This window comes from Elgaria multicarinata, chromosome 4 (assembly GCF_023053635.1).
Source record: "Elgaria multicarinata webbii isolate HBS135686 ecotype San Diego chromosome 4, rElgMul1.1.pri, whole genome shotgun sequence".
In the NCBI taxonomy this organism is placed as follows: domain Eukaryota; kingdom Metazoa; phylum Chordata; class Lepidosauria; order Squamata; family Anguidae; genus Elgaria; species Elgaria multicarinata.
This window is the reverse complement of record NC_086174.1, coordinates 116,355,268-116,367,896: the sequence shown is the minus strand read 5'-3', so window position 1 is coordinate 116,367,896 and position 12,629 is coordinate 116,355,268. Positions and strand designations below refer to the sequence as shown.

The following is a 12,629-nucleotide window of genomic DNA, read 5'->3' as shown; positions in this document are numbered from 1 at the left end:
TTGGTTGGTGTCAGCATTGCAATGCCACTGAAGGTTCTCTTTCCAGCAGAAGATATGCCTGAAATGGCAAAGAATGTGGCATTGTAGTTGTTTTCTAAAACACTGGCAGCATACACCAAAGTTTTAAACGGTCAGGTACTTCTCCTTAATTACGTTCAGGAGCCTATTAACTGGAAGTAAAAAAGGTGTAAATTAAGACTTTTGTTTAAAGAAAGGTTGTATGACACTTTGTGTAAAGCCATGTTCTCATATCTCCAAATGTATTCCAGAGCAGGCTTAGTTTTACTTATTTCTTATCATGGGTGCTTCCATCCGAACCTTCTTCTCTGGGATTGATACCACTTCTTCAGTCATTTATTCCTGAGAATACAGTCACTATTCCTCTCAAATCGTTGCATTCTCTATTATTCATTTTTTGTCAAGTATTGGTTTATTACAATTTATTTAGTTTCTAATGACATTGCAGCCCAATCCTTTCAGTTGTGAACTCACATGGTGCTATTGTAACACCTGATGCAGATAAATAGTCAGCGACCAGTGACCCTGACTTCCTACGATAGGAAGTCTTCTTACATCAGGAAGCCTTCCCATACCTCCATAATTTTTATTGAATATTTACTTACTGTTTTTATTACACATTACTGGTGTAGGCTACCAATGTTACAGTATCCACTTTGTAGGTTTTTTTTTAAAAAAACACGTTGTACACCGCCTTGAGGGGGTTCCACCATTAAAGGCAGCCTAAAATGTCTTTGATAGATTAGAGTCCTATTGTGTGCAATGCATGCCTTTGTAAATTAAAAACATCCCCTTCCCTTCCCTTCCCTTCCCAGAGCAACAGAAGCAATGCCAACAGCAGGGAGATGGGTGAAACTTCACTGGCCGTATTGTTCTGCTTGAAGCAGTGCAGTTAATGTAGCTCTGCCCTGCCCAGAAATGAAGGCTGTATTAGCTAAAGGGAAAATAATAAATGCAGCTGCGCTAGCTGCAGTTTCATGTGGCAGTTCCTGTCAGAGAGGATCAGAGCTCTACTAATGGTATAGTTCCTACCAGGAAGAAGCCATGGTACTCTGAATCCCTACTGAGTCCAAACTTAGTGCCTCATTTATGCTGGGGGATGGCATCAGCCAGCATATGCAAGGGAAATAAATGGCAAAGGTACCCAAGATGAACAATTTGTGGTCTTAGGCTGAAGCCAGAGAACTGTTTCTGCCTCTGCTGTCCCCATGGTGTGCTTCTCCTGGAGCAGCAAAGTCATAAGAGGGACCTGGCTGTGCTACAAATCCAAGAGACTAATTAATGTTTGGAACCAACGTGACTACTAGCTCCAGCTGCTGTGCTTACTCATGGCTAGCTTTCCTATGCCCAAGACTTGCACTGGGTTTGGTAATAGGAATGGGTAAAGAAACTGATGTCAGGGGACTTCATGGTACACAATTCCCACAGAATAAAGCTAGTGCTAATATAACACTGCTACAGCGTGGTGTTAATCCCTTCCAAATTATATTAATTTTTCTATTGCCTGGTCTCACAAGAAAAAGGTTAAATCAATTTATTTAGTGATAAAAGCTTCCTCTTGCCATTCTCATTCTATATGTAGTTATTTAAAAAAATATGACCACATTTGCGATTTCATTCAAAATTTGAAAAAAAAAGTTTATTATAGTGTTAACTAAGTTAAGTACAAATGCAATTATTTTCAACATTAATGATGGCGGTAGTGCACTGCAGAATGCTTCCATGACTCATATACAATATAATTTATGTGAAGGGAATTTCATAGTGAACAGGCCTTACTTAAAATTTAGCAGCAGTAATTAACTTCTGCATCTCCAGTGTAATTATTTCTATTGATGGAAGCAGAGAAGATATTTTCCTATCTACAGACAATAATATCAGGTTACATTATGTGTCTGTTCCCCAAATCTAATTTTAAGTAGTGAGTAGAATTGCAATTTGTCAACCACTCTAATCTTCATCAAGGTTTCCTGCTGCTTGGAGGAAAGCTAAGATGCAAAGCTTCTGTACTTTCAAGAGTTGTGTTGAAGCATATTAAATGTAGGTTTAAATAAAAATCCAAGATATTATCCGTGATACACTCCCCATCATTACTAAAATTTTAGAGCAGTATAACACCAGATGGCATTCTGCATTCAACAAGCTTGTGCCTACATCAAAAATGTAGCCGACACTGAATAACACAAGACATTAATTCAAACAGCAGAGAAATACATGACTTAATGTTTTCTTAAAGGCCATCTGTCAGTATGAATCTGGTTTCCAATTCACATAATTTGGACATTAATGTTCAATCAGTATCTCTCTCTCCCTCCAGCATCATATAATACCAAATGCGTTGTATGCCTCTTGTCAGTATTTTAATTATAGTGACTCAAGTTAGATCTAATGACTAATTATGATTTGGTGATCAATATGTATGCAATCTGCCCCTCCTTTCTTGCATGTTATGTTGCAAGGTATCATTTGCTGTGTTGTTCTGATTGGTAAAGTACAGCTACCACTAGCGTTTAAACCACAGGTTTGCAAGCCCACCTAAAACCATGGCTTGAAGGCAAGGAGTTTGCTAATTCAGATATGTGGTGGAAGCCTAGGCCACACAGTTTATAAGAACCTCCTTGTCCTTGCTTTCTATCTAATGTCCACTTAAAAATAATAACTTTTCAAATACATTGAACATATGTAGTTATCACTTGCCAACATTAACTTAGTTTGGGCCCACTTAGAATCCCAACTTTTTTTTATCTCCTCCCTTCCAGAACAAGTTATCAGTACAGCAGGACACAAACAGAGCAGTTTAGTCTAGGTAAGAATTAAATCTAAGGCAGAGCAATGCAGTAAAACAGAATAATTGCTTTATTGTTAAGGTATCAGAATCACATGACAATTACTTCAAATGTGGAAAGGATTTCAGCTAAGAGGTGCACACCTTACATTACATCAAAGAATTCACAAAAATCCCCTATTAATATGGCTGGCTAGCCAATTCATTTTGTTAGACAGATTAATAGTTAACAGTCCTTAATGATCAATGGTGTTGATGTTTCTTTATAGGAGATTTGTTAGGGGATAGTTTTCTTAATAGGTTGCCCTTGAGTGTTTGGAATGGGAAGCCAGGAAAGAAAGGAAGGGGAACAGCGTTTGGGACAGACAGACAGAAACAGAATGTTAATATAAGAGATGACTGAAAACAGCTTGTAGTATGGGGCATGCTAACAGTACATGCTGTTTGAGCCCCTATGCTCTGCCTGTATGTAAGTAAAGCAAATAGTAAAATATAACTCCAGTGCTTTCTCTTCCAAAGGAAGCCAAAACACAAAACTTTTCTTTAAACTTGTCCTGTTTCTACCATATCCCTTTTTCATCATGTCTTTTTAGACTGGAAGACTGAGGGCAGGTACTTTCTTGTTTTTATTGATCTGTAAACTGCTCTGGGAGCCTTTCTAACTGAAAAGAAGGGTATAAATACTTTGAATAACTAAGGGCAAAATTCTATGCATGTTTTTAGAAAGAAGTCCTACATCTCCCAGGGCTGTTTTCCCCCAGCCTAAACATACATAGGATTGCCCCCTAAATAATTAAAAAACAATACAGTCTCTGGAATCTCTAACCATTCAGGAGAGTGGGGAGTGCACAAAGATATAAATGTGCAGCACATGGGAAAAGCTTCAGGTTGCATTTTAATCCTACTTCATATTAATTCACATAGGGGAGTAATCATATCAAATCAATCCTTTTCCACACAAGAGCAATCATAGCCGCAAGAGAATTCTCACAGCAGAGAAGCTGTATAAATGCTCAGACTATCAGTCCTGGTTATACATCTGGGTACTACACAGATGCTTGTGGGGAGAAAGCAGAATGAAAGCAGAACCGACACTGGGGAGAACAACAAATGTCTATAAAGCTTCTGCTTCTCTGTCAGTTAAAATGTAAACTGCAACAATATTTCCTCATATACACATTGTGTTTGATGATAGTCATATTATGCTCTCTAACTTCATACATCTATTTGACTTGCTTCTGATTTTGGTGGTTCACCGAAATAAAGCAGTTTATTGTAAAGCAACAAGCCTTCACAATGCAAAGGGAACAAATACTATGTTATGTGACATGGAACTCTGTTTTCTGCATTGCAAATTCACTTGCTCAAATGTTGGCTATTAATCAAAACACATTTAAAAGGTTTCTGAAATTGTATGTTATTATATCACAGAGAATTGGAATGGTTCTTATAATTCTATCTTCTTCTCAACCTGAAGGTATTTTGTAAGAGGAAGAACTGCCCAATATTGCTTTTGACTACTTACTTAAAATCCTGTGTTTGGGTGTAGAGCGACTTTGTATGTGTTGACCATGTGAGATTTCCCCCTCTCTCTTGTTAAGGGTAAAATACTGAATGCTTGTTCCTAGAAAGTTTTACGTTTGATATTCTTGAGGACTAGAAACATGAATAATCACTGACACATATTTGCAGTTATCCGTGAGAAATCAGCATTATGATCAGGATATTCTTGAAAGATCTGACCACATGATGTATATTTAAACCTAATATTGCCAATTAGAAGTTATGTTATTGTAGGTAGTAATTTGGATGATAACTACTCTGAAAAGGAGCGGTGGAGAGATAGTACTTGTATTCCCTTTTGTATCTGGTCAAGAGGGCAGGGCTCGGGCAGCTTTAACTGTTGTGATGAAGAGGGGATTTCACCAGGTGCTGCATGCCTACAAATGACACCTGCTGAAATTCCCTTTTCTACTCAACTGTTAAAGTTACAAGAGTCTTGTCCTCCTTTTCATATGGTCACCCTACCCCTTCTTGGATTCTAATGTTGAGAATTAATTTTTTGCACTTACTAAGCAGCTCTTCTCCTTCCAAACCTGGAGACAAATTAAAGGGGCAACCTTTCTTCCAAACCTTAATTTTGAGAAAGCCGCTTCAGTCTTTGCTTGTCCTGTTTGGTTAGATGAGGGCAATGGAGACTGGTAGCTCCAATTTTGGTGGGGCAGTAAATCCGCTCTGGGTTTCAGTCAGAACTCTAAAGACGCTATGCAAGGTGCTGAACCCACTTTGGGAATAGGGTTCAGGCACCTTGGATAGCTCCATTAGAGTTCTGACTGAAACCCAGCATGGATTCACAGCCCCACCGAAATCGGACCCACCAGCCTCCACTGGGTGAGGGAGACGCGGGCGCCGCTACCAAATCACAGCTATGCATAAATCCTCCTGCACCTCTTCTTGACGGCTCCACTGCGACCTTCCCCAACTTGATGCTCCCCAGGTGTGTTGGACTAGAACTCACAACGTCTGGCAGGGGCCTGCTGGGAGCTGTAGTCCAACACACTTGGAGGGTACCAAGATGGGGAAGGCTGCTCTGCAGTCACATTTTGCCGTGGGGGAGGGGAAAATGACGTTAAAAAAATCGGGAAGCCCCTTCTTCAGAGAACAGAATATGCGGTCTGAAACTTTTTTTTTTCTAAGTTTATGATTACTCCCCCTGTCTCCTGATACGGCGGCGTTCAAATGGAAACCGGAAATGAGGGCTGTACGCGACTCTTACCTTTCTCTTATCTCTATGGAGTTAGCAGGCCGAATAACGGTTCGAGGAGGAGACGCGCTTCGCTCTGAGGGCCCTCCGACTTCCGTCTTCACCTGTTCCAGTCATTCGCTGTTCCCTCGTATTCCCGCCCCTAATCAATTTTCCTTTTCTCCGCCTAATGGGCCCTGGAAGTGAAGGTAGAAAGGCCGGGGCGTTGTCATGGCAACCTCGGAAGCCGGCGGAAGAGGTCGGGTTGGGGAGCGGAATCAGAACGAGGCTCGAACGCGGAAAGGAGATGACGTCATGGAGCAGGGGGCGGGGCGTCTGTTGTTTCCGCGCGGGAAATTGGGATCGGCTGCTGCTGCTGGTGGTAGTAGCAGCCAAAGACGTGGCTGCAGGGAGGCTGCGGATCTGAGGAGGCTGCGCGGTGAGTGGCGTTTGGGAAGTGGGATTCTCGGGTGCGGGGGAGCTCTTTGTTTGCTTCCACCCCCTAGCCCCCCAATACCCTATTTCATGCCAAGTGTCACTAGCAGTGCGATGCTAAATGGGTTTACTCAGAAGTAGACTCCACTGAGTCCTTTAGGACTTACTCCCTTGTAAGTCTGCATTCGAAGGCGGCTATGGCCCTTTTCTGGCCGGAGAGGTAATGGATGTATTTCATTGCTTTCATCTCTCCCGCCACAACCTATACATCAGCCTTCCCCAACCTGGTGCCCTCCAGATGGTTTAGATATCAACTCCTATCAGCCCCACTCAGCATAGCCAGTTATCGGGCTAAGGGGTTGTCATCCAAAACATCTGGAGGGTAACAGATTAGGGAGGGCAACCTGATACTCTGCACATTTAGGGGAGTATGAGTCTTATCAGTCCTCGTTAGCATGACAGTGGCTGTCACCTGAATTTCCCATGAATTCCTCTGGCAGGTATCTGTCCTTTGTGACTAGCCATGCTCAACCATGCTAGTCGTTTCATAGTTGTGCTTAGGACAGTTTCTCAAATTTCTAAATGTTCCCATGTGTCCAAACGGTTGCCTACCCCAGTCGGACTAATTATGTATTGGAAGGCAATCAGTGGCCTTAGCAAATAAGCATGATACATATTGATCCAAGATAACTAGGCAGATAATGACTGGGTTTGGATGATTGGGATGGGGAAAGAAGCCATCGTGGCTTCTCCCCCACGTCTGTGTACTTGACTTCCATTTTCATAATCCCCTGCGATGTAGCATGGGTTGGTGTGTCATCCTAACCCAGTGCATGACACAGCAGGGATGGTGTCTTACCCAACCAACAACTTCTACTGCAATGGTGTCTTACCCAACCAACAACTTCTACTGCAAATCGTAGTTTGTAGGGTGGGTACGAAGCCACTCGCACCGCTTGCTGGGTCCAGACGACATGCCAACCTGCACTGTGTTGCGCGGGTTTATGCAAAAGGTGGTCACATGTGAGGGAGCAAAGGAAGAAGCCACAATGGCTTCTTTTCCCATTGTGATTGTCAAAACACAGTCACTGTCCAAACACAGTCACTGCCGGACGTGTCACATCTTCAGAGCAAAGCAGATCCAAACAATGGGTGTATAAAGTAGGATTTCAGAAGGGGTTCTGTAGACTTTCAGTACGAGTAGAATTTCCATCATTCCTCATACTTGGATATGCTGGCTAGGGTTTATGTAAGCTAAAACTTCTGGAGGGCCACAATGCACTCACCTTTGATGTAATATCTAATTAACTTTCTAACGTTGTAGGTTGCCTACCATAAAAATAATCATACTTCACATTTGAAGTAAGTAAAACTTTGACTTAAAAAGCATTTTAATTATTTCAAAAGAGTTTTCCCCCCAATGTTTGCAAAAAATTTCATATTATCACTGCTAATTCAGGACTGGCTAAAGTTTCCCATTCTGTTTATTTTGCATGTGCATCCAGTTAGGGTGCGGACTATAAACCTAGAGCTTTGTGGTAGGAATCTTAATCAAGCTTCAGATTCATGGTGGCATAACAGCATTAAATAAATAATCCCAGCCCTAGAATGAATCCCAATGTACAGGTTGATGTCTACCTGTGAATGCCACTGAAAAACCCTAACAGAGCAACCCTAAGTACTTTGGTAGGTAAGGGTGAGATCCATGTGGAATCACCACTGCATTCAAAGCCCTGCAGACTTAAAGCAACTAGGGAAGGAAGTGGGCAACATTTTTTCCCACCAGTCTCTTTGCCAGCTTTTAAAAACAGAACTTCTCCTTCCACTAAAACCATCAGCTCAGAACCAGTATCCTTTTGGGGCCTTTTTTGGGATGTGTTGGGGGAACGAGGGGGCATAGGATCCCGTGGATTCATGTTCTGCCCAGCACTTCTAGTCCCTCCTACTCACAGAATGCCATGGGAGAGGCAATCACAGTATTGGAGGTTGCTGTACCAGGGAGAACTCTGCACAGTTCATCTGCAGATAGGGAGATCCAAAGTCTTTCAGCAGTCCTCCTAGGGAGCATTGAATTTCTCCTCCAATTGTGCTAATGACTTCTGCACCAGTGAATAATGCTGAAGTGCCGCTACCATATGCAGTGGTCCAAGCTGCAATGTTTGCATGGCAGTGTTTGCCCACTGTCCCCAGGGATAGCTGTTTCTGGCATTTGAACACTTTACTTGTTTAGACTGATGATTGCTATAGAAGCATTTAAATGTTATTTCATTCTTTTATGTATTGATATCCCACTCTTCAACCCCAAAGGGTTTCCAAAATGTAAAAAAAATCCGGTAACATGACAATACAATACTATATGTGATATCCTGCATAGGAGTATTTACTTAATGGTGCTAGTTGTTTGAAGGACTTCCCCTGCTTTTCCACCGTTGCCCATGGAAAAGCAATGTAGCAGGGAACTTACTCTTTGAAATGGTGCTAACCTTGCTATGATCGTCTGTACCCAGTGGAAGGCAAACTCTCTCTTAACGTCCAGCCATGAGTCACTGTATTTGCTTCTTTTAAAAACTGTTTTAAGTGTTCTATTCTGTTCTATTTTCATTTTATCTTGTACACCGCTCCGAAATTTTCAATGGAGAGCGGTATATACTATAAATAAATAAGTGGGGAATGGTTGCAAGTAACAGTGGCCAAACCCACACAATTTTTGAATTATGGATGTGTTCATGGTGTAGCTAAAAACACTTAAAATTGAATGTTGAAATTCTAACTTTAGTAGGGGACCTCAGCTCTAAAGAATGTCACCTGCTTTTTGTGTATCAGTGGGGTAATGTAGGTTCTGAAGTTTGCATATCCTTTTGACTACTATTTGATCATTTTGTTATATAGAAAATTCTTGCTGTGTCTCTTTATAGGATTACTTGGAGAAAATGGAGTTTTCTAGAAGAAAAAAATGGGGGAAGTCGGCGAATGAAAGACAAATTTTGTACCCACTTAGTGTTCAGTTCTATGTGGAGCCTCCTACTGAAAATATCTCTTTAATAGAATTTGAAACATTTGCTGTTGACAGACTAAAATGTGAGTAATAATGTAGAATAGAATGAACTGTTTTATTTTGTATGGCTCTCCAGAATGATCAGTGCTATATTTCTGTGCAACTCGTCTGTGGAATTTTAGTTCCTGTGAACTTTTGCATGATTATAGAATAAATGTACCTAGGATGCAATCCTGTGCATGTTTAGACAGAAAAAAGGCTTCAATTCCCAGCATTCCTCAGCCACGCTGGGAGTTATAGGACTTTTTTCTATCTAAACATGCATAGGATTATGACCTTAAGAATTCTCTTTAGCATAACTATTGTTACTGTTAATATAAGATCAATATGAACTGTTTTTAAATTATTAGTTTCCATCCATCCTATAGTCTACATACCTTTAGACATGTCTTTGATAATCCATGTATGGACACATTTCAAGGATGATATTATCTTTTCAGTGCTCAAAACAGTTGAGAATCTGGGTGTGACTCATGTTAAAGGTTCTGAAGTTTATAAAAAAAAGCTGGAAACAGAAATAAGGCATCTTAAATTTCCATATCATGTAAGTAAAATTAAATGATACATCTTTGACTCTCTGAACATAAATTTTGTGTTTTATTTGTAGTTGAGACAACTCTGGGGAAAAAATCATTTCTAGAGATGGGGAATGCTGATAGATTAAGAAATGGGTGCATACTGGCAACTCTTGGTCCCCGCCATGTAAGTCAAAGGAAGGCAGAAAGTAGATCTCCAGATGTTCTGGATTTTATTTCCTGATCATTGGCCATGCTGGCAAGGGCTTCTGGTAGTTAAAGCTCAAAACTTCTGGAGATCTACTTTCTACCCACCCCTAATGTAAGTTTTGTTATATTTGTTCAGAGTCCCCTAGACCTTGGTATGCGTTGCTGACCTCACTCAGCATGCGTTGGGGCACTGTAGCTTCTGCTTAGGCTTCCTTGAATGACGGACGCATCAAGACTCACCTTATCCAATGGACACATCCAAAGATTTTTACTCCAAATAACCAGTTTTGATGAAAAGGACAGTTGTATTGCAATATATCAACCTTCCACATTTTACTGCCCCAATCGCCAGTTTCTTCCTAGGCAGAATTTCTACTGCTGCCTAGAAAGAAAAGATAGGGTATCAAGCAGGTAGTAGCTCTGCCTTTCCTCTTTCTATTCACTCACTACCTTTCCCAGTTCACTGTCGAGAAAGAGTGGACTTCATCCTGTGACTCACTATTTATTTGTTTATGAAGATATTGATGCCCCATATTTTCTGATTTGAAAAGCAGAACCACAAAAAGTTCTGTTTTATGTTGGTTATACAACATAAAAATTCAATCTCAGATAAAATAAAATAGGCAGAGTGGCAAATAAAACTATACAGTTAAAAATAACAATCAAATGGCCAAGTAGCATTAGACTGCCAAATGCCAACTGAAATAAAAATGTCTTCATATGATAGAATATGCTGTTTGACATTTATGTGAAATGGCTGGGAAAGGATTAGGGGTTGGGTGACATTAATGTGTGAATGATACCCAGTTCTATTGTTCTTCTTCATCTGAAGCGAAGGAGGAAGCAGAGGAAGTTTTGAATCAGTGTTGAGTGCAGGACTGGACTGGATTAAGTTTAGGCCGGGGGTTAATCCAGACGGGATAGAGGTGCTGTTGGTTAGTAGAGCAAGGAGTAGGCATATGTCCTGTTCTGAATGGGATTGTACTTACTTTGTAATACGAGGTCTACAAGGCTGAGAGTGCTTCTGGGCCCTACCTTATTCTTGGATATTCAAGTTGAGACCTTGGCTAAGATTACTTTTGCACAACTTTGGCTGGTCCACCAGCTACACGCTTTCTGGATGAAGTAAATCTGGCCACTGCTGCACATTCGTGTGGATTCAAGTTCTGCCTCTCTCTGTTGTCTCTTGGTCTTGATTTTAACATATGAAATTAATTTTAGGAGTTTGAACTGTTTTTATTGTGGCTCATGTATTTTATCTTGTTGCTTTTTGTAAGCCATACAAAATGTATGCATCCAAAGGGAGAGGTGGGTAATAAATAAATAAATATATTATTATTATTATTGTTATTATTATTGAGTTCGTTTTATAGATAAAAGTGGGGTGTTCCCCCCCCAATAAATAATAATTCCATCAGAAAGGGGGCCAAATAAATCTCACCAGAATCTCTTATGTGCATTCCCACCAACTATGTCTTGGTTGTGGTGAAGACACGTCATTTAACATCTGTCTCTACCACCCAAACCCACTGTTTGGCATTTGATTCAATTGGGCTGTAGAACTGACTCTCTCTCTTTTTAATAGTTCTTATAGTAAATTATTGAAACACTTATTGTTATAGTGGGTGAAATTCAATGTTGCATAAGTGGAATGCAGTTCATGCAATAGACCTTCCCCTCCTCTTCCTCCCTCTACATGGTTCCCGATTTGGCAATTCCCCCCTCCCACTGCAGCCCCATAAGAGACAACCTGCAATATTTGGCAGTTCCCCCTGACTCTTTAGAGAAGGGCTTTTTGGGGTGGGGGTAGAGGGGGTCTTCAGGGGAGAGGGTAAATCCATTGTGTAAGTTTGCCTTCTGCTTGTGCAGTGTTGGAGTTCTCCCAATGTATGATATGCCACAATAGATGCTATCTATTTTTTCTTTCTTTTGTAATTAGGCTTTGGCTACTGTGGACCATGAGGCGAGAAGAAAAGATCATATTTCTCACTTCATACTGCGTCTTGCCTACTGCCAATCGTGGGTATTGTTTGTCCAGTTATTGTTTAATCACACATATGCCGTTTCCACTCATGTGGGTTTTATCATACGTAAAGTTGTATTTCTAATTATTTTTGAGCAACATTTCACGACGTTTCAGAATAATCAAATCTTTAAAATGCTGCTAATTCTGCAGTAACCCATTTTGTCAGGCTTCAGAATAGTTTTGTTTTCAGACTGCTCTTGCTGAGTGCCTCTGTTTCAGGGTAGACAGCAGTGCAAACAAGCCAGTTCTGGGGCTCAGACATCAGAACAAACCATGATTTAGACACGGCAGACTTTGCAAGCCAGAGCAAAGCTGGGCTCAGACAACATATTAATGTACTCAAAGATTGAGTATGGGTTGTATGTGGTTTGTTGTTGAACCATAGCTTATGTCATTGTCTGAACCCAACTGCACCAACAAACTAGGTTTGTTAACCATGAAAACCCATGGCTTATTATCATGATCCAGGTTTCAACAACAATCCACGGTCCAATAACAACCCACAGTCAAGTCATACTGAACCCTTGAGTGTGGGTTATCATGTTGTTTGAACCAAGTCTATGGCTTCTTTCTATGGTCTGTAGCTGTTTAGCATACAGTGGATGGGTTCACATGACAACCAACCCTGTGAATAAGCTACATAGCATGGGTTATTTTTGGAACAATCCAAAGTGCTCTTGACTGATGCTCCAGTTCACTGTGGGTTGTTCTCCCCCTCCTTCTCCCTTCGTATCTTAGTGTCCTGTGCGGCAGAACCCATCTTGTCTGCCCATTCTGACCCCCTCACTGCTCCGATCATGACTGCTTTTCAGCCACAGGAATGTGTGCAAATGTCTTCATAA

General features: G+C 41.0%; 1 protein-coding gene across 1 annotated transcript in view; it reads left to right on the top strand.

Annotated features, from left to right (window-relative positions):
* The first annotated feature begins 8,911 nt into the window (after positions 1 to 8,911).
* PRIM2 (DNA primase subunit 2) overlaps positions 8,912 to 12,629 on the top strand; it is a 93,939-nt gene continuing 90,221 nt past the window's right edge. The window contains exons 1-3 of the mRNA XM_063125810.1: positions 8,912 to 9,059; positions 9,477 to 9,580; positions 11,701 to 11,780. Coding sequence (XP_062981880.1) covers positions 8,912 to 9,059; positions 9,477 to 9,580; positions 11,701 to 11,780 — 332 coding nt within the window. The remainder of the gene's footprint in view (positions 9,060 to 9,476; positions 9,581 to 11,700; positions 11,781 to 12,629) is intronic.